Raw genomic sequence first — 27,075 nt, forward strand, 5'->3', positions numbered from 1 at the left:
TGACATTTTTTCATGATTTCTGACGACATGCTATACTATGACTTTTTTTCATGATTTTTGGTGACATGCTATACTATGATGTTTTTTCATGATTTTGGACGACATGCTATACTATGACATTTTTTCATGATTTCTGACGACATGCTATACTATGACTTTTTTTCATGATTTTTGGTGACATGCTATACTATGATGTTTTTTCATGATTTTGGACGACATGCTATACTATGACTTTTTTTCATGATTTTTGGTGACATACTATACTATGATGTTTTTTCATGATTTTTGACGACATGCTATACTATGACGTTTTTTCATGATTTTTGACGACATGCTATACTATGACTTTTTTTCATGATTTTTGGCGACATACTATGACGATTTTTCATGATTTTCGACGGCATACTATAATATGATCTTTTTTCATACGTTTTGGTGACATGCTATACAATGCCTTTTTTTCATGATTTTTGGCGACATTCTATACTATTACATTTTTCATGATTTTTGACAACATACTATACTAAGACGTTTTTTCAAGATTTTTGACAACATGCTATAGTATGACAATTTTTCATGATTTTTTGCAACATACTATACCATGATGTTTTTTTCCGCCATTTTTGATGACATACTATACTATGAATTTTTTTCATCATTTTTGACGACATAGTACACTATGACGTTTTTTCATGATTTTTGACGGCATACCATAGTATAATTTTTTGGCAATTTTTGATGACATACTATATACTATGATGGTTTTCATGATTTTTGAAGAGAAACTATACTGTGACGTTTTATTTTTTAAAATGACATACTATTCTATGATGTTTTAAAAAAATGATTCAATGACTTTTCATGTTTTTTTTAAATCACATACTATAGTATGACGTCTTACAAAAATGACATACTATACTGTGACTTTTTATGATTTTTTAAAATGACATACTATACCATGACTTTTTATTTTTAAAATGACTTTCTGTACAACGAGTTTTTATGATTTCTTTAGAATGACATACTGTACTATGACTTTTTGTGATTATTAAAATGACAAACTATACTATGACTTTTTTGGATTTTTTAAAATGTCATACTATACTATGACTTCTTATGATTTTTTCTGCAACTATCTCATCTAAAGCTGTGTGTTCACCAAATCTGAAGTCTCTGTGAGGTGTGCACATTCTTACGCACATTCTTCCTTTATAAATACCACTTAATGTAAGGGAAAATGGCCTACGCATTCTTTTTGTGCATTGGCATTGTTACATATATCTGGTACCTGGTCTCTATCGTACATTTATGTACACATACCATCATGGGTACTTGTTAAGATATTACATTTTATACTTTATATATAATCTTTTATCAAAGTTCACGTACATGCAGTAAATGTGTCATGTGTATGTGTGTTATGGGGAACAAGGTTGTTTCTAGCTCTGAATTTACTTTTTCTAATAACCTTTGCATCAGGTTAGTCACTCAGTTCAGCTTCTTGTGCCTAGTTCCCAACCCGCCTATCTGAATTCTGTTGTATTGACAGAGCGGTCCACAGATTTATCTCAAAGAAGACAATTTAGTTGTTCTATCTTAACATCATACATGTATAAATTTATGCCATCACTTGATACTTGTGTTACCGGTTAGACCTCAAAGTGGCAATGAGGTCCTAAAATGTATGATCAGGGTCTTGAAAAAGGTCTTAGATATTAGATTTACCTTCAGGATTCCTTCATATACTCTGCTATGAGTCTGTATTTGTGAAGGACATGCTGTACAATGTTTGCATTGTATGTCCCAGCTTACACATGCAAACGTTTCATATCTTTTGGAGCCTTTAAGATGCTTGAAGCTGTACTCGTGACTTTGATAATGTTGCACTAACAGGATTATTGAGACGTTTCAGTCGTCGTGGAGGTACCAAAGAGATTTTCTTACCTGACCTATTTTTTTCACTGTTTGGATTCTTGTGAGAGCACATGAAAGACTCCACCAGGAAACTGAATAATGCATTTATCTCTTCCTCTATTTGCTGAGCCAAGTCCCTGCTGTGTGTTCTCCATATTCTGCAAACAATAGCTAGAGATAGTGATAAAGTAAAATAGATGGTTAGCAAGATATCAAATTATTTCACATTCAGCTTTTTGAAAAGTCTGTTTTTCTGCCTGAGACATATTTTTGGCTTGAGCTAAAATCCTAAGGTGTGTGCATCTGTGAACAGAAAGTCGTTGGGCCGATAACCATTTCTTTGTATTTATTTGAATAAATTACATTGACTTGTCACTTTTTTTTTTCTTTACATCAAGCATACAGTCGTAGTATCCAGTGCAAGAATGAAACAAAACTAAAAACAGAAAACAAACAAAACAGAAAAACAATCCAAAGACAATCATGTGTAGCACAGAGAATCCCTTCTTTCACATTGCTTTTGGATAATATACTGTATATATACATCTATACTGTATGTGTATACTTTTGTCACAGTTACAAAAATAAGATACGTTACTGTAGATGCCCGACTATACACACAAGGTGAAAACAAAACACAGAAAAGCTGTACAGTCCTCATTGAGGGCAAAGATACACACGATTGTTAAACAAAAGTGAAAGAGAAAAAGAAGGAAGGAATAGTTTTGCCGTTAAGAAATAAATAAATACATGACCTTCAAACTGTGTTTTTATTCTTCCCCAGCCGACAAAGCATACTGTCTGTTAAAGTTGTGCTTCCCTTGATAAAAAAAACAGCAACACTTAGTATGGGTACCAGTTGATTTTGCATCGTTTCTTGTAATTCTACTGAATATAATGAATTGGTCCATTGATTAAAGACACATCCATGTTTGTTTTAATGTGGAAACACTGTCAGAGACAGTATATCTTTAATACCTCAGCATCAGAGGTCCTCCGTAACCCCGTCCCTGTGCATAACAAATACTGTATGCAGACCCAAACCCCTTCCCCAAAGTACACGCACAACATCACTACAAGATGGGTGAAAAAACAGTGTTAACTGCTGCACAGATTATTTTGCAGAAAGGTTTAATACATTGTCGACATCGCAGAAAATAAAAACCCTGGGCATAATGTGTGCACTGCGGCACCTCACTGCTTTGCTGACCAAAACCTGTACTGTCTGCAGTAACTGAGTGTGGTCGGATTTCTAGATTATTAGTACATCATTTAAAGAGGGAGAAAAATCCCACACAACACTGCATACAACCAAATAATTGGGAAGAGAAAATGAAACATAATCTTGCATTTTTTCTGAGGTCTAACTTGACGTGAAAAGGGTAAACCAGCGTTTTTTAGTCAATATAATGTTGGAGAAAAGGGGGTTGCATCATTCCAATAAATAAAACATATCCACCGAGACAAAAAGTAATTATTTTTATTCCATTCAGCCATTTGTGCGCTCCTGGCTATGTCTAGTTTTGTCTTAATCAATGGCTTATAGACAGCTAAACTACAGAATACTAATCGGACTAGTAGGGATGCAGCAAAAAGAGCTACATCGTCAACAGTTGCCCCAACAAGCAGTTAAGTCCTATAAGTTATTATATCACAATACATCAACCATTTTTCACACAAGCTGCTGATAAAATACACGTTGGAGGATTTAAACGTACGCACCAGAGTTTTCTCACGTCACTTCACAACTTGTGTTTTTGCAAATCATGTCGTCACTCCACTAATCACTGGCTCAGATAGGTAAAATGTCACATACACAGGAATACAGTTTCGCCCCTCTTGATAAAAATACCAAAGAGTTAGAGATTGCAAAGCTTCACCCTGTTGCGTCGCACAGATTCACACCATGACACCGTGCTGTCTGGAAGCTAAACTTGGAGTTGACTCTGGTTTTGCAGGTAACTTTGGTATCTAAATCACATATGACCAATCACGCGCATATGTTATGTAAAAAAATAAATAAAGAAATATGATGGGTAACCTTGGTTGTTAGTTATTAACTAGATGACTCTAGTCTACAACTTCTGTCAAAACTCTGAGTAGTTAAAAGGTGAGGACATCCTTTGGACAGAGATTTGGACGCCGAGAGACGACGACCATTAAAAAAGAGGAATATTCAAAACAGAACAAAAATCAGCTCAACATATTTTTAGATAGAAGATAAAACGTTAAACACTTGAAACCATGCTTGACCTAGAGTCTCTAACAAACATGAAGCACGTGGACCAATTTTTTTTTTTTTTTCCTAGTATGTGAGAGAAAAGTTTCTATCTACTGTAGAGGTTTCCACAAAGTACAGTGAATGAGAGAAAAGAGTGATTTTGCAAAGCTGCTCTGATAAACTCACAGAAGTCATGACGTACTGACAGCCAACTCAAACCGAGACAGAAGCCGGAACAGCAATGGATAAAATGACTATGGAAGCCTGAAGGAACCTCCTGGGATAAGGGGGAAGCAACGACATAAACGCTGATTTTTCCTCATTTGAAGTTTTTACGCTTAACTGGTGCATACCTGCTTTAACTCGTCAATCTTCTTTCGTTATTGTGTTGCTGCTGTTTTGACTCCTTTAAAGCGGAGTGCAGGTGGTTGGTAGGAATGTTAAGGAAAAGGTTACCAGGAATACTCGGGGTGGGGGGGGGGGACTGGAGGCCAGGATCTGTTTCGCCACTGTTGCAGACACAGCTGATAGTGGTGTCATCCTAGTGGGGCAGCGGCACCAGGATATCCACATAGTTGATGGGGAAGAAGCCGGAGTTCCCGTGCAGCATCCCCTCGTACCAGTTGTCATCGATCTTATTGGTCAGGGTGATGATATCGCCTTCCTTGAAGCCTAGCTCACCTTCATTCTCGGGGTCAAAATCATACAGTGCACGACAGCAGGGCTGGTCCATGGGGGCTGGAGAACGAGTTGGAGAGATAAGAGAAGAAGAGTTAGAGGAGAGGCTGGAGGTATGAGATAAGATGCTGCATACAGATTGAAGACGTAATGATTGCTTGTGAAAGGCTCACCTGGAGACCTGGCTGAAAGAGGGAAAGAGAAGAGGAAGATACAGTAAGGAGGAGAGACAAAGAGAGACACAAAACATGACCATCAGTGACCGCAAAATAATAATGAGGCATACAATGTTTAAAGGAATAGTTCTTCATTTGGAGAAATACGCTTGTTCTCTTTCTGGTGGAGGATTGATACAACTCGCATATCAGTCTGTTAAGGCTACAGCCAGCTAGCTTAGCTTCAATAAAGACTGGAAACATGTCTCATACACGGTGTGGGAGATGCAGGAGCGGCTGTGTGTTGCTCTTTAAAAGGGGTCGGGCATTTAATCAGATGTACACTTGCAAACCAAACCAGTTAGTCATCATCCTTAGAGGCTTTTCTCTTGTAAAACCAAAAAATATTCTTTAAAAACACTTCAGATAAAACATTAAAGCCGTTTCCCACCTGTGTGAAAACTCATAAGTAGTGCCTATGTCCCCTCCTCACAGCAGAAACCTATCCAGACAGAGAATAGTATCCTGAAAACAAACACCCACTGCTCTGAAGTCCCATTTCTCTGAAAAAATACACTCCTCTTGCAGTTACAAAGATTCATGGCCTGCAACTACACCACTCCAAACATCAGACCTTCAATCTGACAAACAATCGCCCGTCCATAAAGAAACAAGAGTATCTTATTCTTAAGCTCTTACTACCATTGTAACATCACTGCTGTATGGAACATGGCCTAATGCCAACTAGGGAAGAAGGATTGTGTGATTAAGGTCCGACAGAGTAGCACCCAGTGGTCCAGTGACATTATATGATATATTTGGGAGCAAGGCCACACCCCAACCAAACCTCTGATTACCTTCCAGGCCTACTTACACCTGGACAATCTCTCCTGTCGTTTGTCTCAGATTTCTCAACCCATCCTCTCTTTCCCTTCCCTTCATCCATCATCCTCCCTACTTAATCCCTACCAACATTCCTTCATCCTCTCTTCCCTTCTCCCCTCATCTCTTCTGATTCAGTGCATACCTCTTCCATGTCTCAGTCTATGCGGGAAAACACCTGAGACGGAACTCCCACACTGAGTCTCCCTCTGTCCGATCTCCAGTACATCCTCCCATATCAACCTAAGAGAAGACACCCCTCTTCCACCTTCACCCCCCACTTCCATCCATTCACTAGTCCTCAAAAATGAACACCTCCTGAATTACAGTTAAACATTTAAACGACACATTGTTTTGGCATGGTCCTTGCTGGTGAATCTGCATAACAGAAGTTTGTTTGAGACTGTGATCAACATATAAAGTTAGCAAGTTCATATCAGCTACATTAGCATCTTCGTTGAATCCCAGCTGAAGCAGACACCAAACTGATAAGACAATCCCCATTTAAGCAGCAAAAGGTATGTCCTGGCGGTGCGACATCATTCGGAACAAAGGGTTTAATTCGTCAGCATTTAATACTGCAGGTGGAAAATTGCAAAAAAAAATTGAAGGCCGTCCAAATATTTTTTCCCCAGAACAAATGTTACACTGGGGTGTGCAAGCATTCATCTCTATAAATTTCCGTGCTATTTTTTTCGGGACAAAAATCCGTACTTGGTGTGAAGCGGCTTTAAAATCTCACCTTTGTGTTTCTTGTTGAAGTTTCAAGTGTAAAATGGACTCATTGTTGCCCCTTGTGGCCAAAACAGCCACTACAACAGTAGTTATTTCCAATATCGTGTGTCACACAGTGACTGGCTTTTTGCCTAAACCTCACCCTGCTGTATTGTGATTGGCTTATACTTGTCGAGGTCTGAAGCAGTTAGGATAAGGGCAGCGGTGCTGGGTTAGTAAAAACAAGTCATAGGAACTCATGGGGAAAAAAATAACACATCCCAAACCTAGCTAGAGGAAGCAGCTAATCTGGCTCCCTTGTTAACATGCTGTATCTCATTTGTTTGATCCATATCCAAACCAAGTGTAAAAAAAAAGCTGTAAAAATGAAAATCCACAAATTTATGGGGATATGTTTTTGGGTCCAGCCACAAACCGAGACACTGAGACATAGTGTAGCACATAAGCTATCATCAAATAACAGAATTAGTCAGCTAGTAGGCAGATTTTGTTATCTCTAGACAGAGCCAGGCCAGCTGTTTCCCCCGATATTTATGCTAAGCTAACTGGCTGCTGCGTCATGTTTAGCGTCCGGACATGAGAGTCGAATCTACCTCCTCATCTAACTCAGAGCGAATTGATAAAAAGCACATTTCCCAAAATGTCAAACTATTCCTTTAACAAAGGAACTATGAGCAGTTTGAGAAAAAAAAAACAGGGACAAAAGAGAAACCAGGGGTTAGACAGAAACAGCACTGCAGACGAGCTGCACTGCCAACACAAGTGAAACAGCACTGCAGACGAGCTGCACTGCCAACACAAGTGAAGACAAATATACATGTTCACAAAAGTCCATTTAAAGAAGGATAAAAATAAGAGTGATAGAGAGATTTTGCATCTCTTCCCACATCACCCTTGCTCACCTGGAGATCTTGCTGCAAAGGGGGAAGGAAAAAAGAAAGGTGAATAAAGAGCATAGGCGTTTATGTTTAACAGCATTTTCTAGATGGATTCATGATGAACTGATGGGTAAGTACAGCAGGCGGAGAAATGAAAAGGTCAATAAACAAAACAAGAAGTTGGAGTATGATTTGGCAGAGAGGCGGACAAAGAAACAGGAGGATAAGATTGATCAGAAGATTGACAAGGGAACAAAACAGAAACAGCAAATGCTCGTCCGCTGGTAAGCTTTTCTTTGTTACAATAGGTTGGGCTGTCTTTGTACAGCGAGCGGACAGCACTTGTTTTTCTGCTGTTTGATTGTAACAATTTTCTCATGACAAAGAGACAAACAGAAAGAGAAATGGACAAAAAACAACCAAGAATGACGAAGTGATGGAAGAGATATTGTTGTATCTCTCCGGGGATTCACTTTTGTCTCACCTGGAGACCTTGCTGCAAAGAGTTAAGAGGAAACAACACGAGGGAGAGCGGGGGGGGGGGGGGGGGGGCAGAGGGGACAGAGAGCAGTCGAAGTAGTTTTGAGTTTAAAGTGTAAATGAAAGGATTTTGTTAAAGAAATGAGCTGGTGAGTACACAGACAGAAAAACATTTTGACCTGGCTCACCTGGAGACCTCGCCCCTGGAAGAATAAACAAAAATCATAAAGGGGAAAGAGAAGAGCGCAGAGTTGTATTGATTAGTTCTGGACTGATGGATATTCTGTTCAGTACAGGTAATAACTGAAAAGTTGGGAACTGAAAGAGCTGTGAAAAAGATAAAATTAGAAAACAGTAAATTCTCAAATATTTGCATTTATATTCAAGTAATTTAAGTTATTTGTTTCACTCTTACATGATTTTTCTTCTGCTATTTGTAAGACCAACTGCTATTGTCTTCTTTAATGTCGAAGTAATTATATCATGGATGCAAACTGTGTGTTGTGTATTTCTGCGTGTTTGTCTATGCTTATACTTAATACATTTGAAACCTGGAGCGACATCATTTTTCTTGTGCTGCTTTCAGATGCCTTTCGTAAGTATCTAAACCTTTGAACCCTCAGCAAATTGGTGTGATTTCTTTCAAAAACATGGCGAAAAAGGCAATGAGCAACTTGGTAAGAAATTTTCCAGAAATTCCAAAAAATGTATGGATTTAGAAAATTATTTTTAAAAGGCTAGGGAAAAACATATTTATAATTATCATTATTTTATATTTAAAATTATTTTACAAAATTATTATAATTTTAGCTCTCCTTTACCAGGTTGTTGTCTTGTTTTTTCTTCCCCCCCTTTGGTAAGAAATTTTCCAGAAATTTCAAAAAATTAATACATTTAGAAAATTATTTTTAAAAGGCTACAGAAACACTATATTTATAATTATCATTATTTTATATTTAAAATTATGTTACAAAATTATTATAATTTTCAAGCTTCTTTATCCATGTCATTTCCTTTTTTTCAAAACTAATTTGTTTTTTGTTTTTTATTTTCTCTTTTTACTTATTTCTTGCAATTTTTTGGGTCATTTCTTCTTTTTCATTTTTGAAAGAAACCAGGCCAATTGCTCAGGTTTCAAAGAGTTAAAAAAGGAGATCTCAGTTAGGCTAATTGTTAAAATAAAGGATTGTCTATAAATTGTTTTATCATATTTTACCCCTTTTTTTGTACTATTGGTTTATTATTGTAAGCGTTTGCTGTCCATGCAAAAAATTTAACACATTCCTTATAATATGTTTCACATTAAAAGACTTCTAGCACTTAATCATTATTTTTTCCTGGAACGCTTTTATTGTGAAATATCTGCAGGAAATGTTACATTTTTAATACATTCACTTGAGAAAAAAAATCTGCTCCATTTGTCTGAATTACCAAATTTGTGATCTCAAATTTTGGAGAAAAAGTTTTTATGGAAAAAAAAAGACCTCGCTTTTCTGAATTAATGAGGCAGTTATCTCAAGAACAAAATGAGAATTAAAACAAGCAGATTTTTTTTTCATGAAAACTTTTCTCAGAATTCTGAGATAATAATCAATTTATTTCAGAAATACAGGGCAAATATGTTTCTCTCAAGTGAATGCATTACGCTTCCATTCATTTTAAGCACATTAAATGGACCAAAATGAATCAGTGAGTGAGTGTGTTGTACAGATTAAACATGCCGTTTACATTTCTCTAACTTTACCCTGCAATGCATTACAATACATTTACAAAATTTTTGTCTTTGCTTTTATTCTTTGGCCTTTATTTGTAAGAAAAGAGAATCAGTTTTGGCTTTTATTTGAGAATTTACAGCACAAATTAAAACCCTAGAAGGACAGAGGATTGTGAATGAATAGAAACTAGGCCAGAAACTATCCTTCAAAGGCACATACTTACAAATACAAATTTCACTGATTTACATGTTTTATTGTTCTGTCTTAACATCAGCTGAAACAGAAACAGATTCCCCAATTATACTACAGAGTATTTCCAGTACCAGGACTAGTTTCTGGACATGTTTCTGAGCCATGAGGTTTGTACCCTGGGTCTCACCTGGAGAGCGAGCACTGTGGATGCCTCCATTGTGGTTCTCACTGATGGAGAAGTCCAGAGATGTACGTGGCTTAGGAGCGAACTCTCTCCTCGGTTTGTTAGCGGCGTCCCTTATCCTGCTTAAACACCCAAATGCACAATTGAAAGCGATTAGCATTAAACACAGTGTGTTCCTGAGGAAACGCAAGATTAGACATGACAGAAATTTGACGTTATTGTTAAGACATCAAAAACGTATGGTAAAAGAAGACCAGGGGAAACAGGGAGTGTGACTACTGACCGTTCGTCGATCTTACTGGAGAGCTGTGAGAGGATCTCAGCAGCCCGGCTGTGGTACTCCACCTGGGCATGGACCAGTGCAGCCAGCTGGCTCACCTGTTCAATCTGTTGAAGATGAGCAGGGTCTACTGTTACACACTGACACCATGACCACTCACACATCACCTGTAAAGATGACTGTTAGTGAGATCTGGACTCAAATTCACCCCAAACTCCAATGTTAAAAGTAATAACAGAGGGTTGTACAGGGTTGACATAGAACGCTCCAGACCAGCTACTTGTAGAACTTGGTTGGTTGGTCGATCCACTAAAATTCCCCACTCTTTGGAGTTTTTTCCCCCAGGAGGCTGAAAATTGACATGAAGGTCAAGTGCATGTGTTTGTGCTTGTAAGAATCGCAAAAAGGCACATAACTTCTAAATGGATTTGCTTGCTCAAGATTTTGTGGACAGATTGGTCATGAACCGAAGGACAGCAGATTAACTGCTCATGGCAGTTGGCAAAAAGGGGCAATTCATGCGTGTATGTGATTGCAGTTTTTGTGAATTTGCGCTTGTTTTTATGCCACTTGGGGCAGCACAAAACTTCATAACAACCCGAGAAACAAAGACACTTTAAAGAGGTGTTATGACTATGCAAATAAATTGTAGCAAACAGCTGCCTATTGCAGCATCTAGCAGTAAATAGAGAATGATCAGTGGAGACTTTCAGTGGAGTCATGATAAGTCCACCTGGTGAATCTAAGATTGCAAGGCATTCTCACACCAACTTCATCACATATTGATGTTTGGATCCAGATATGACGTGCAAGGTACCCTGGGTGCGTTGGTTGTTGACATTCTGGGACACTGTGTCAAGTTCTGCCTGTTACATGCATTGTCTTCTTTCAAAATACACTTCTGTTTTCAGGAAATGTAACGTTTACATACAGTCTCTTTCAAAGTAAGTGCAGTACATTGGTACAATATTGCAAATTGATGGGGTTTTTTTCCACAACAAACAACAAAAACATGTGGTTAGGTTTTGAAAAAAGAACAGGATTTGGCTTTATAATCTTACGGGACGCGAACACTACTCTCCCAGGTGAAAGTTGGTGTTTGGTGGACCCATCCATCACCCCTCACGCCTGCCCCACTCAGATTTTCGCCACCTTTACTTTCATTCCTGCCACGTTTCCCCCTGGCTGTGTAACATGCTGATATTAAAGGACGGCTTTTTTCGTCAGTGTCTGGCGTCCCAAGTCAACAAAAGGGTGAACAAAAGGGTTCCTCAACTTGTTCATCTGACTCTGTGGGACTCCTAAATTCCCTCCAGGCATTTCCCGAGATATCACACTCACGAGACAAAGAACCTGAAATCATAACGCCTCTGGCTACAGCTGTCACCGGCAATGAGACATAAAAAGAACAGGGCTGTGATCCCCCTTGATTAACATGGTTTGAGGAGGACAAAAAAGCAATGGGAATGGTTGTGGTTACTGTCAATGCAACAGTGGAGAGTAAAAGACAGTTCAGTAAACTGGCTAGGTTGACAAACTCAATAAAACCTGTCGACTGTGTCAATGGTGAGTGCAAAGAAGAGAGGTGTGAAATATAATTCTTACATCACTCTCCAACAGGTTGAACATGCTCTGCTCAGCAATCTCCTTGGAGTCGTCGAATTTCTCTAGAGCCTGTTTGATCTCGTCATCTGTCACTTTGCCTTGACGTTTCTTCTTATAATCAAAGTCGAGACGGCGACCCTCCATTTTCTTCAGGTGATGCTGCAAAAGAAGAAAATAAAGCGGTTAATCTGAAACTCTGACCAAGACATGATTTAGATTATTAGTTTTTTCTCACTTGTGGTGCATCAAAGTTTTGCACTCATACCTGAATCTCCTTGAGATCTTTTTCATGGAGGTTCTGCAGTGGATCAATGAAGTTCTGCTTGACCTCCATGTCCAAAGCGTCCTTGACCTCTCCTAGCTCACGCATGGCTTCCCCAGCATCAATCAGAGCAAGGCCTGGGAAAATAAGGACACATGTAGACACTTAAAACACATGAATAGCACACAACTCAGTGTCAGTGCATAGTGTAGAAAACTGGTTAATCTGGAGTGACACTATCTCATTAAAATCCATCACACATTTTGAAGGCATTTATTTCTCTTGAAACAACATTTTAACGCCATTACCTGTGGACTAAATAACTTAAGGCGACTTGTCTGAAAAATAGGCTCATGCATTTTTCATAACATTGTTACTGCGTCCTTGAGGGAATGAAATGATGCCACTTTGTTCTTGTGTCTGGCACATTTAAAAAAAAGTGTTCCTCTCTTTCTGCCAGGAGCTTTACTGTATGCAGCTCACCGAAGTTAGACTCCTCTCCGAGCTCCCTGCCAAACCTCTGCATGGACTCTCCCAGGATGGCCTCGGTCTGCGTGTAGCCTGGTCCCTTCTCCTGTCCCCGCATACGTGACATGGAGTTCATCATGCTCATCTTGGCTCTGGTGGCTGTGAAGGCAAACGAGACCAAACACCACCATTCAGTCATACTATTTGGAGACACAGGTTTAAATGGCCAATAATAATCCATAATATACAGTCAGGATGGGGTAGAGGTCTTCTTTAAATCAACATTCTGTCTCAGGGGCTGTCCACACCAACACGGGTATTTATAAAACTGTGACTCTTTGCTCATGGTTTGGCCTTTCATCCACATGTAACCGCAGTTTTGGGCCCCTGTAACCGGAGTTATTTGTAACTGGAGTCCAGGGTGAACTTTTTGGAAAAGTCCGGTGTCAGCAGTCATGTGTGGACAGGATAACCGCAGTTATTTTGTCTCGTCTCCATTGTATGACATCACAGCATGCGACGTAAACAGAAAACATTGCGTACGCACAAAACGAGGCCTGAAAGAGGCCGTGCTTACGGACATTTTGGAGATGGGGAACTTGTGACGCAGATGGTGAGGTAGAAGCCTGATTATAGAAATTGTCAATTATTTTTTGGCGCACACCATTTTTAGCTATTGTCCATGCGTACATTTGTAGTGTGGATCCTATGCACTGTTTCATAAATGAGAATCCAGGTGATTTTCAATTGTTAAAAACACTAAATAAATCAGTTGGACGTCACAAATCAGTGTTTTTCCAATGCTGGTCATTAAAGAGGGGCTGCTAATTATGGTGGTCGACCCAAAAACACAAATGGCCCCATCTAGAGTCAGTGTTTGGTTTGTCCATTCTTGGCTCATGTAGAAACATAGCGGACAAAGACCAGCTCCCTGGTAACAAAAGGTAACAAAACCCCCCCACAATGATTCTTATTTTCAGGTGTTTATACAGAGAAGACATAGAAAGAAAACATACTTACTATACTATATTCCATTCCTGCCAATGTATATTCTTATATTCTACACACTGGACCTTTAAAATAATTTCAACTTGATGTGTTAGTCCAGTTGGTGAATATCAAACTACATTTATCTTCGTAACTGACTGTCAGTGCTACTTTTTCCTCTTTTCTGACTGTCAGTGCTACTTTTCCAACAACCTCGAGTTTTCCCAACCTGTGAAAAAAACTGAGGGTTTTCTTTTTTCATCTGATGTTGCATCATGCTGCTAGTTTAATACCACAAAGTGAACGTATGATGTAATTGATCAGTTCATTAAACCCTGCTGAGCTTCATATAAATTTAACACTTTCTTCTGATGGTAGCAGAGGCTCTTTTTATTAAAGGTTGGAGATAAACATCATGTCAACATTAAGAAGAGAGGCAGGAATTAGTAGATAGATCCCAGACTGAAAACTAAAGTACTTAAAAAATACTAATACAGTGGTTGTTTTACTTGGATGGGACATTTACTATTGCAGTTAGTAATATAAAATATGTACAGTATGAATATGCGACTATGTATAAATGAACATGTATATACAGTACAGGCCAAAAGTTTGGACACACCTTCTCATTCAATGCGTTTTCTTTATTTTCATGACTATTTATTTACATTGTAGATTCTCACTGAAGGCATCAAAACTATGAATGAACACATGTGGAGTTATGTACTTAACAAAAGAAGGTGAAATAACTGAAAACATGTTTTATATTCTAGTTTCTTCAAAATAGCCACCCTTTGCTCTGATTACTGCTTTGCACACTCTTGGCATTCTCTCCATGAGCTTCAAGAGGTAGTCACCTGAAATGGTTTCCACTTCACAGGTGTGCCTTATCAGGGTTAATTAGTGGAATTTCTTGCTTTATCAGTGGGGTTGGGACCATCAGTTGTGTTGTGCAAAAGTCAGGTTAATACACAGCCGACAGCCCTATTGGACAACTGTTAAAATTCATATTATGACAAGAACCAATCAGCTAACTAAAGAAAAACGAGTGGCCATCATTTCTTTAAGAAATGAAGGTCAGTCAGTCCGGAAAATTGCAAAAACTTTAAATGTGTCCCCAAGTGGAGTCGCAAAAACCATCAAGCGCTACAACGAAACTGGCACACATGAGGATCGACCCAGGAAAGGAAGACCAAGAGTCACCTCTGCTTCTGAGGATAAGTTCATCCGAGTCACCAGCCTCAGAAATCGCAAGTTAACAGCAGCTCAGATCAGAGACCAGATGAATGCCACACAGAGTTCTAGCAGCAGACCCATCTCTAGAACAACTGTTAAGAGGAGACTGCGCGAATCAGGCCTTCATGGTCAAATAGCTGCTAGGAAACCACTGCTAAGGAGAGGCAACAAGCAGAAGAGATTTGTTTGGGCCAAGAAACACAAGGAATGGACATTAGACCAGTGGAAATCTGTGCTTTGGTCTGATGAGTCCAAATTTGAGATCTTTGGTTCCAACCGCCGTGTCTTTGTGAGACGCAGAAAAGGTGAACGGATGGATTCCACATGCCTGGTTCCCACTGTGAAGCATGGAGGAGGAGGTGTGATGGTGTGGGGGTGTTTTGCTGGTGACACTGTTGGGGATTTATTCAAAATTGAAGGCACACTGAACCAGCATGGCTACCACAGCATCCTGCAGCGACATGCCATCCCATCCGGTTTGCGTTTAGTTGGACGATCATTTATTTTTCAACAGGACAATGACCCCAAACACACCTCCAGGCTGTGTAAGGGCTATTTGACCAAGAAGGAGAGTGATGGAGTGCTGCGGCAGATGACCTGGCCTCCACAGTCACTGGACCTGAACCCAATCGAGATGGTTTGGGGTGAGCTGGACCGCAGAGTGAAGGCAAAGGGGCCAACAAGTGCTAAACACCTCTGGGAACTCCTTCAAGACTGTTGGAAAACCATTTCAGGTGACTACCTCTTGAAGCTCATGGAGAGAATGCCAAGAGTGTGCAAAGCAGTAATCAGAGCAAAGGGTGGCTATTTTGAAGAAACTAGAATATAAAACATGTTTTCAGTTATTTCACCTTTTTTTGTTAAGTACATAACTCCACATGTGTTCATTCATAGTTTTGATGCCTTCAGTGAGAATCTACAATGTAAATAGTCATGAAAATAAAGAAAACGCATTGAATGAGAAGGTGTGTCCAAACTTTTGGCCTGTACTGTATGTCTGTACATATAATGTGCGTGGGTGCTTTTACAGCACATTTTAGAGAATGTTTTTCTCTAACAATTTTATCTTGACTCTTGGGAGACCAGCCTTTGGTCTAAATTTAAACACTGTCACATTATCGTCTTGCACAGCTTGTTTATGTCACCTGGGTTTGGCTGCAGATACTCAGTAGTCTTGGTAATGATGTCCATCACTGCCCGAGAGGTGGTGTCCATCTTCTGTAAACCACAAACAACATGTAGAAGGAGACAGAAACAGAAAGTGCCGAAAAAAACAGTTAAGGAGAGATGTAGAAAAAAAAGGTAATGGCTGAGCGCCTGTGGGAGAGGATGAAAGAAATACAACAGCCCTAAAATAATTTATGCATCTAATAGTGAGAAAGGAACGAGATAAAAGAAAGTGTTGCTTTGTTCTGCAACATGGTGAGAGAGACATGCAGAGCTGAGAGCTGGCCATGATGTTCTTGTTTGGTGTGATGAGACTTGCCAGCTCTCAACAGCTCTGCAGAGCTCAGACTCTCTTTCCACTAACATATCAACACACATGATCAGAGCTGCACACACACACACACACACATGCGCTCACATCTGTTTGTTATTGCTCACATATGGAAAAACATGCAGGTTGTTATTCAGGGTTGTTTTCAGGAGACACAGTATGTGAGCGCACACAAGACACACAGGATGCAAGAGTCAAATTCCAGAGTAAATATTGTTTATACAAAATAGTGACACTGCAGGAACATTATGACCACAGCAGGTCATGATTTGGGTCTAAAATAAATAAACTGCAGTGACATTTTCAGGGTTTGAAAGTTGCTGGAGAGATATCTGGAAAAGAATAAAAAAAATATTCAAATAAAACAAAGCTTACAAAAATAAACACAGCAAGTCTTAAGTTTTGAACATTAATGAAATCCCTCTATCTGGGGAAGCTGTCAGCCAGATGTGAAAGAATGCTGTGAATGTAATGAAATTTTGGGTAATCCATATATTGATCGGTTGTCAAGGGAGTAAAGGAGGCTCCTGTCAGTAGGATGAACAGCTATATAGAGTTGAGAGTTGTCTTAATAGGTTTTAGTAGTTGTGGGCTGTCCTCTCTACCATCTCTCTGTATTCCTATCACTCTCTCCGGTCTTATCAAGAAAAACAGGGTATGTTATTTTCAAAATAAACATGTTTGCTTTCTCAATGTCACTCAATATCAAACTGAAGATTGTGTTTGACTGTGAAGTGTGAGAAAACATTTCCCTCTGGTTTATCAGCCTTACAGCTGCTTGATGGTAGCTGCACCTCACATTTTACAATGCTGTGCATCCCACATGGTTTTGAGTTGTGTGTTAAAATTATGTAATGCATGAAAGAGGACCGCAAGGTTTAAGGTAAATGTAGAATATGTCATTATTAACTTATTTCTTCTATACCGAGCAAAAATTTAAAACACTTGTTTTTGCTCCTATTTTTCACAGGTCCAAATTATAATCTAAGATTTTTTATGCACTCCATAAATATTTCTCTGGGGCTTTGGTGGCTTGGTGGTAGAGCAGGTGCCCCATGTACAAGGCTGTTGCCGCAGTGGCCTGGGTTCAACTCCAGCCTGTGGCCCTTTGCTGCATGTCTCTCTCCCTCTCTCTCTCTCCCCCTTTCACACTTCACTATCCTATCAATTAAAGGCAAAAATGCCCATAAAAATATCTTAAAAATAAATAAATAAAATAAACATTTCTCTGAAATTCTGGTCACTAAGTTGAAAAAATAAATGTTAGTAAGCACTTCTCCTTTTCCAAGATCATCCATCCACCTGACAGGTATGGCATATCAAGATGCTGATTAAACAGTATCATTTAGGACCTCCAAATCCAGTGTCTTTACCTGCAAGATCGTCTGAGACCAGCCACCTGGACAGCTGATGCAACAATTGGTTTGCACAGCTGAGGAATTTCTGCACAAACTGTCAGGTTTTTAACAAATTTGTGAAAGCATTTGAGAGAAATTTATCTCCCGAGTGCATAGAAAAAGTCTTAGATTTATAACATACACCTGTCAAAAATGGGAACAAAAACAAAAATATTGCATTTGAATTTTTGTTCTGTGTATTTACCTTCATTTATTCGGGGCAGATTCACTACGAGGTAAACCCCGACAACACTCACTGTTAGGGTGTAGTGACATATGTACGAATGCTGGCAAGTGACCATCACCTCCCGTGGTGATATGTGTGCTGAATGTGGGTAGTGTTTATTAGCATGCTAATAAAAACAGTGAAATATTTTGTTATTGATCCATTAATCATTTTCTCACGTCCTGTGCCAGCCGGGCAGCAACTCTCCTGTGGGTCAGTTTGGATTTTTCACAGCCAATATCATACAATATTAGCTGGTTAGACATGGCTACAATCAATGTTTCCTCCACACAGTCTTCTTTGGAATTGGTTGATGCTATGACTTCACCGGTCAAAGTTCACTAAAGTCAAACTCCATGCAATGCAGAGATGTGAATTTGCTTTGCCACTGCAAGTGAATGTTTTATCCACCTCTTTGCTTGCACTGAATCACAGTGAACGGGAGATGAATATTTGCCAATGTTAATTTTGTGCATGTGTGACAGTATCCTTACAGACCTGTATCTGGAAGCTTCCATGTACAACCACAATGACCTGTGGGACACTGAGCAGCTCCACTGGAGCAGCTGGGAGTTGAGGGTTGTAATGAGAGAGAGGCAAGCACTACATTTCTCCCCACACAGATTTGTCTGTGGTGTGTCGGGGATCAAAACGGCAGTGAAAAGCTTGATTCTCTAAACTTTTTCTGTCTTTTGTAAAATGAGACATTTTTTCCAGCTGATGTGATGTCGTATTTTAGTCAGTAGTGATATGATAACAAAAGTAACGTTTTAACAAGGTGTTTGATTTTAGAGTAACTGTAATATTATTACTGAAGTTTTATTAGTAATTAGTTACACTACTCATTACTGGAAAAAGTAATTTTACTACTGTAATGTGTTACTAGTAATGTGTTACTGCTCAACACTGCTAAAAATACCCTCTAGCATTGGTTTTCATTCTCAACAAGGTGATAATGGAAAGAGTTCAGACTCGCCTTTTCCATGTCAGTGAAGTCATCATCAAGCTTCGTTCCCTCTGCTCCTCCAACCTTCTCACTCACTTTCTGCAAAACAAACAAAATGAAAGAAAAACATGTTAGGGGTTTAAGCTTTCATCAGCTCGACAAAAAGATAATACTGTGTCCAGACGGGTCAATCCCTTTGCTCGATACTGAAATGACATGACAGGAAAAACACCTCAGCAAAAATATATTGACGATTGGTTGAGGAAGCATCCTCAAAGGGAACTGTCATGGACAATCTGCACAGATACAACAACCACAATATTTTTTTTGTCTCTCAGACTGTTGGGGACACAATGGAGATGTTTTAATTATTATATTAAGTATGTATTTAAAACTGTAGCCTGCCTCACAGGTCAGTGAGATGACAGATAACGAGTCAGACACTGTTCTACAGTAAATTACACGTTAGGTGATTTGCAATAAGAGAGTGGTTTGCCCTGTCAGCAGATGCAGTGTGAACCAGCCCATGTCTGCGACATCACAGGGTCACAGCCTCTCGTTCCAATTAAGATAATGTCAAACAACAAATGCACAAACATCATCTTGACCTTGAGCTTCACATTACAGAAACCCATTTCATTAATGATCATGCTGCGATGTGAGCCTCACCTCTCACTGCAACAACACCGGTGCTCACGGATAACAACGTCAGGAGTGTGTTAGTGATCTTCACATCATTGGTAATGATCTTAAACGGATTAGAAGTGGCATTAAAATGATATGCAGTGCATCTGTAGAACTGCCAAACACTTTCTACAGCATGAGCTTGTAGATTGAGACCTCTTCAGATTAAGCAACGTCTACTTTTGACCCCTTGTAGTAATCTGTTTTTAAGTAATGGACAGTTAAGATTCATTTGATATTTTTAGAGGACTGAAAAGATAGAAATAAGGTGCAGTATTTAACAAGAAAAAACACCAACAATAAGAGAAAATAAACATAATTGTGTGTTGCAAAAATATGTTTTCACATCACCATTTTAATCATCTTGTGACCCCTCAGATTAACTCCTCCGGTGCCACAATAACTTAACTTGTGTGAGAATATATGCTGCTTACCTAGGCACACTCATTCATGCCTATATATTCTTATGCACATGAACCTCTCTAACTCAGTCTAGACTCGAGATGACAGTCAGTCTGTTAGCTCCCGCCTCAGACATGTCAGCGTCAGGCTCACTGTTTAGCACTGCAGAGATTCTCAATCACTGCTGCAGACAGTCGCGGCAGTTGAGAGGAAGAGATAAAGTCTGTGCAGCAACAAGCTAGGAGCGTCAGCCCTTATAGCTTCAGACGCAGCACAGATCCATGTGCACAGACGTAAACACAGAAATAACTGCTTTTTTCTTTTTTTTTATTTCCAGCTCTGCCACCATCCCGCTCCAGTCTGTGATGTAACCAGATGGCTTAAGGGGGGCGGCAAACTGACACAACGAGGCCAGACAAGGCCCTCAGAGGATGGACTGAGGGACGGGAAAAAAAGCTTTCAGGGAACGTCACAATGCGTGACTAAAGAAACCATGCAAACTAAGGTCAGTGGAAGTCTTTCCTCGAGTAACACGCTGGAAAATCACACTGTACATGTGCTTCTTTTTATGCGTTCGTTCTCCTCTTGGGGCTGAATTATCGTCTCATTTCAAACTGAATTTAAAGCTCCTAAAATGGAGAAGTAGACGCAATTAAGCTTGTTAAAAGTGAGGAAGTGAAACATGAGAGGGGTGATCTGTGACAGGCAGCACAGGGCAGGTTTATAAGACTAAGCCTGTGACAGCAGTTTATGCAGCGTAAGACTTTCTGAGGATCGGCGCTCTATGACTCATCTTAGCAAAAGTGTCTTCTGATCCCACTTGTGAAACGGCTCAATATTCTGACAGCGATACAAAACACACACACACACAGCCACATTTCCTGTCATTAGCTTCACCTACACATCACTACAATGTCTCCAAATCCTCCTTGAGCTGGTTGCCATGGAGACAAGTACCTGCCCATGCTTGGCTTATCGGGTACAGTGTGTATGTCTCAGCCTCTTTAACTTCCTGTTATTTCTCTCACTGCGTTTCTCTTTTCTGTCAGACCTGATAATAATAAAGCAAACACCCCGATGTCCGAGCTGTTAAAGACAGAGGTGTACATGTGAAATGTATGGCTGTGAAATAACACAATGTATTCTACATGTCTCACATGGTCCACGTTTAATGTGTGTGCTTGTGAGCTGCACCTGCGCCACCATAAGCAGTGGCAGTAGTGACACTTCTGGTGTTCATCCGAGCAGCCTAATCACATACTGTACTATATTTCACCTGGGATACAATACGACTGCAGTTATGCATAATTATTACCTGGTTTTAGGTGTACGCATGCAGAAAAATGACGGCCTCCTTTTAGATAGAAAGTGCTAATTACTTAAAAACACTGAGGCCCATATGCGTCACACACACAGGCTTTAATTATTCATCTGAGCTGAGATATTAACAAAAAGAAGGATAACATCCAAAAGGTAATAACATCAAACTAATCTTGTTTTTTCGTAACATGTAGCTGCGGTGAGTCATGGCCGTACCTAATGACACAGTCACTATTCTGCTGCTGTTAAAGGATATTACCAATTATCCTTTCTCTACAGAAACAATGTATCTGATGATTCATGTTTAACAGCAGGCTCAACAGACGTGTGTGCTTCAAGGTGACTGAGATTTATATAACACTGTTCATTTTATGCAGTGTTACATAAATTTGAGGAGGAGAGTAGGTTTCTTAGACATAAATATACATTTTACATGAGTGCTTGACTTGGAAAGAAAAGGTAGCAGTACTCCAGGGACTGGAGATTTAAGGATGTAAATTCATAACTCTTACTTAACTAACTAGTCCATACCCATTGGTAGCTTTGTCACCTTCTACCTATGCCAATCCTCAATGCCTATGTGCAGTTTCACATAGATTGACCACATCAGTGAGTAGAAAAACGTAGGACAGACAGAATGACTGACTGATAGAATGACACACTGACAGTTTCCGTGATTATGTACAGCATACCATACCATGACTTAGTCATACCAAAAATTAGAAAACCCCCCCAAACATTCGGCCACAGGGGGAGCCACAGCGATCGGTCACATTTTAGCCATGTTTAAGCATTTTTCTGTTGTTATAGCGCCACCCAGTTGCCAATTAGAGTTAAATTTCTCCAGTCACCTTGAGGCGTCCTGTTCTACATATCTACCAAGTTTAGTAAAAATCGATATGGCGGTTAGGCCTAGATAAGAAATTAGCTCTCTAGCGCCCCCATTTTGTTTGCTGGGGTCAATAATGGAGGGGTCCCCTCAGATTATGTGTGATCATATGCCTACAAAGTTGCGTGGTGATCGGTGAAACCCTTGAGATGTTATACACCTTTATGTGATGAGCCACGCCCTCCGCAATATTCATTGCCTTATAGAAGCTCAGTTTTAGTAAGTTTTCCAACTTTTGCCAAGAGGGAACTTTAGATATTGGTCCCTAGATTGTGTTCACCCAGTTTCATGCAGATCGGTCAAACTTCCTAGTAAGAGATTGATTTGAAGTGTTTTTCAAAAGATTCAAAATGGCGGAAAATGTATATAACCGGAAGTTATGGGTTCTTGAGGCAAATTTGTTCCTCATGAGGAGAGGCATCTCTGTGCAAAGTTTCATGTCTCTACGACATATGGGGCATGGGCAATATTTTGTGGCATCCCGTCACTGCATCGCATGACAAAGGGGCAGAAATTAACACGTCCACCCATGTGTTGTATTTCCACCACCACCGACAAAGGATGCTCTGAGCTGGAGCCAATAAATACTTGTGACTACTGCAGAGTCATTTGTCCTGGGAATTACTGCAGACTCTAACCTTTCCCATTAAATACCCAAGCCAGATGTTAGTGGGTCTTTTTGTCCACTGAGATTGAAGCTGAAGTACTGGGGAATGTTTGACGGCTTCTTTTTACAAATGAAAGTGATACAAAGTGATTAATTAAATATCAAGATAGCTGCAATCAAATTTTTCTGTACAATGATTTCAGCTACAGTACGCATTATTAAACAGTTTACCTCCCATACTTGTCAGACTTCATGCAGACCACTTATGGACAGAGGCACATCGAGGAATTAGTGGAAAATCTCTCTAAGCTCTCAATTTTCCGACTGAGCTAGAACACATATTGTTCCTCGCACAGCGACACATTTCTGTCTCTTATCTTAGCTTGTTTGAGCACGAAACACAATAATCACACCATGAATACTTTCATTCATCGGAAAGTGTAGGTACTAGATAATAAGCCTCTAAGTAGTACGTGGAGGTAATAAGGATCCAGCTGGTAGACAGAAACCTTGTGTGCAGATACTAAGAACAGGCTGATGGAGGAGAGCACCAGCAACACTTCTGAGGACCAATACTGAATGTTACAGCAGTACGGGATTTGAAGTGATGCAGAAAGACTCACCCCACACAGTATTCAAAGCTCTACTTTCAGCCTCATCTTATTTGTGTGTGTTTGAGTCTGTGTGCGTCCCATATCTATGATTTCTTTGGCTCAGAGTTTGAGAGAGTCGAGGGAGTCAGACTCAGTGCAAGTCAGTTATTTCTTGAGCTAAATGGATGAAAAACAACTCAGTCGAGCGGTGCCTGTGGGGACATGGGTATAGCTTGGCAGGAGAGGAGCAACTGAATGAATAAAAATGAGCCGTTGGTGGCTGTTTGGAGTAAGTGGAACAGCGCTGCTGTGCACGCTGCTGCTGCCCATGGCTGCTGTCAACGCATGTTCAACCCCCCGACACATACAAAGTGGAGAGCAAAGACAGAGCTGGTGTTTGGCTTTCACAGCTGCAAGCTGAGGAGACAGCAATTTAGTACAGTGATGAAGGGAGATGCGTGTCAGGATGAACATGCACATGCTCAGAGACACTAAAGGACTGTATAGTGTGTCACAGCTAATAACTGTGGGACTGATGATTGATCCTGTACTCGCAGTGAGTTACTACACACCAAGTTAATGTGACCCATGACACCAATCTTGCCGAATGCTGAAGATCTACGACATCCTGGGGACACAGAAACATCATTGTGCTTTCTCACATAGCTGATCTCAACAACCCGTTTCTTTCTCCACCCATCACTCTCTCTTAGCCCTCCCACTCCTCTTCCTCCCTGCAGCGGAAGGACACGACAAGGTGAACTATGCAGCGTGAAGTGAACCTTAAAGGGATGAGTAAATGCGCAGTTGGCTGCTGGGAAATAGCAGCAGTGGCGTAGATGATATGTAACCTGGGACGTCACAGGCTGCGACGTCATATACAGAGCGTAGTAGTGAAGGCTGTCGTGAGTGGCGCTGATACATGTGAGTATATGCACATGCAGGTGATTCGTGATGCCTCTGGACAAAGAGCCAATGCAGGGATAATGTTTCACTGCAGAGCTTGTGCTGGGTTAATACTTTGCAGCCACTGTAATAATTTCCACACATTCAGGAGGAACTGAATTATCCACAGAGGTCTCTTCCTCTACAGAACAAACAGATCAGGGTCCTGGTGCATAAAATTCTCATGACTAAAACTGTATGTATGCACAAAGACAGAAATGTGCACAAAAATCCTTTTTGTCGGATTCATAAAGCCATGTGTACGCCTGATTCTGTTTTATAAATCATGATTATTGTGGCACTGGGTGCACATGCACAAGCCTTATTCCCACACCCACACTTCACCATAAATTAATGTAGAAATACCTTTATACGTGTGCCCCTCCACCACTCATTAAACCTTTCAATGAGAGCTATGACTGTGTCGCATCGACAAGGTTGGTGATGGTGATAGAGCAGCCGACATTATGCACAGCTGAGGATATTTGTATCGTCCTTACTACTAATTAATCACACTTCTGCAAACCATCATCGTGGAAAAATCTCAATCATCATTATTATTATATGACACAAGGACAATCAGGGATTCATTCGTAGTGCTCATGTGGAAACTGGCTTTACAAAGTGCCTCACAGGATATCATTAAATGACCATTAACTTTATAAATGCACCTTTGATTGACATTTTACAGAAAGCCATGTAAACTGCAAAAATAAAACAATCAGTGAAGTTGGCAACCAACCTTAAAACAATGTTTTCTGTCTCTCAGCTAATATGTAATCTCGTCCTCATCATATATTACCCGCAGTATCACTGGTAAAACCGTATGCACGCCTGGTCTGAAGAATGCGTGAGGTGTGCAAATTCTCACCACACTTCTTCTTCTTCCTTAATAAATACCAGTTTGTGTGTGGAAAAAGTGACACATGATTTTTGAGTGTACACAGTGTTTATGCATCTGGCCTCATGTGATTTAAATCGGCTAAAATACTAAATAAAGCGGTTTCACATTAAAAACAATCAGTGTTTCATGTCACAATAATTCTTATTTTGAGGTGATTACACACTAAAGACGACATGCTCATCATATTATATTCTATTTCTCTCAGTATATCCTCCTAAATGCTACACACTGGACCTTTAAAGTGTGCACGAAGAAACATTCCCACTTCAGCAGATGAAGGTGAAAACAGCCTGCTAGTGTCAAAACCTGCACAAACATCATTCTGCACTGTGACACTCAAACATCCAAATGAAGTGACAATAAGCAAGACATGTTTCTGACTGGAGGGGAACTTCAACAGTACATGTGTGCAGGGAGAGAGGAGGCCAGAGGAGAATAACAAGGTCAGGCTGAATGAAAAAAAGCAAACATACAACTACAATACTAACTGCACACAGAAGACCTTGAGGGCCAGTTCACATAAGGACTCAGATCTCTCCTCACTCTCCATTTTTCTCTCCAACTGGCACCCATGTAAACCAAATCAGACCAGATTAAATCCGCTAAATGTGGGAGGAAAATAGCCCCCGAGATCTTGCCAAAGGCTGCAGGGCATCCTCCTCTGCCTGCTCGTCCCAAAATCTCTTGCATCACCACATGGGTCAGACAGCGGAGTGTGTCCTGACATGCTCTCACAGTGGATGTGTTAAAGGTGCAACAGTATTTAGAGGCTCAGGTGACAAAACAAGGTGTGGTTGATGTAACAGGTCAGCCTGAGGTGTATTTACTGCTGAGAGGGATTCTGTAAACACAACCCCAGAACCAAAGTTATGACTGATCTCTATGAAAATCCTCAACTAACAAGAGTCTTATTGTTTTCTTCTATTACTCGCTTACATGGTTTGTTAAAATTAATTGTTTTTACTGCTATTGTCTGTTACTTTTTCTAAATTACATTTCTTATTTATTGCAGACAAATGAGCCTGATGTGTTTGTTTTTGTCATGCTGCACTAAAGTTTCCCCTGCGGGCAACCAATTCTCACTCTGACCTCGTCACATATTGAGGTTTGGCCACGTCCACATACAACGTGCAAGGTACCCTGGGTGTGTTGGTTGTTGACGTTCTGGGACACCTTGTCAAGTTCTGCCTGTTACATGCATTGTCTCCTTTCAAAATACACTTGTTTTCACAGGAAATTTACTGCTGACAGACAGTTTCTTTCAAAATAAACACACTACTTAAGTACAACACCGGCAACAAAAGCATGTGGTTAGGTTTAGGAAAAAATCACAGGGTTTGGCTTGAGAATCTTCGGGATGCAAACACCGTTCTCTCAGGTGAAAGTTGGTGGTTGTTGGACCCATCACCACCCCTCCCACCTGCCCCAGTCAGACTTTTGCCGTCTTATCTTTTGTCCTTGTCCCGCTGCGTTGCCCCTGACACCGCCGGGCATGGTTAACCATGACTGCAACCAGCTTTGTATCATGCCGACATTTAAGGACATCTTTTTTTCGTTGGTTCCTGATGCCCCAAGTCACTGCCCAAGCGACAACTTTTGAGTGAAACCGGATTCATGTGGGACAATAAAGACTAAACAGTTTCATAATATGTTGTATTTGTTGTTCAACAGACACAACATTATCTAAAATAAGGGCAGAGGTCAAAAGTAAATAACCACAATTACAAATGCTTCTGAAGAATTTGTAAAACTAAATACCATTACACAAATTTTGGCAGTCTCATTTGTGTAT

General features: G+C 40.0%; 1 protein-coding gene across 6 annotated transcripts in view; it reads right to left on the minus strand.

Moving 5' to 3' along the window:
- Positions 1-2,245: 2,245 nt before the first annotated feature.
- The window catches only part of sh3gl2a (SH3 domain containing GRB2 like 2a, endophilin A1), a 54,493-nt gene continuing 29,663 nt past the window's right edge, over positions 2,246-27,075 (minus strand). The window contains exons 2-13 of one of the 6 annotated variants that reach the window (XM_033624197.2): positions 18,970-19,038; positions 16,018-16,090; positions 12,665-12,808; positions 12,185-12,318; positions 11,920-12,078; positions 10,318-10,421; positions 10,038-10,153; positions 8,132-8,146; positions 7,948-7,959; positions 7,488-7,499; positions 4,987-4,998; positions 2,246-4,873 (exon numbers count right to left, since the gene is read on the minus strand). In XM_033624197.2, the coding sequence (XP_033480088.1) occupies positions 4,677-4,873; positions 4,987-4,998; positions 7,488-7,499; positions 7,948-7,959; positions 8,132-8,146; positions 10,038-10,153; positions 10,318-10,421; positions 11,920-12,078; positions 12,185-12,318; positions 12,665-12,808; positions 16,018-16,090; positions 18,970-19,038 (1,047 nt within the window). In that variant the 3' untranslated portion in view covers positions 2,246-4,676. The other 5 variants (XM_078166224.1, XM_078166225.1, XM_078166222.1 and 2 more) reach the window with 5 other exon arrangements.

Source organism: Epinephelus lanceolatus, chromosome 3, assembly GCF_041903045.1.
Source record: "Epinephelus lanceolatus isolate andai-2023 chromosome 3, ASM4190304v1, whole genome shotgun sequence".
Lineage (NCBI taxonomy): Eukaryota > Metazoa > Chordata > Actinopteri > Perciformes > Serranidae > Epinephelus > Epinephelus lanceolatus.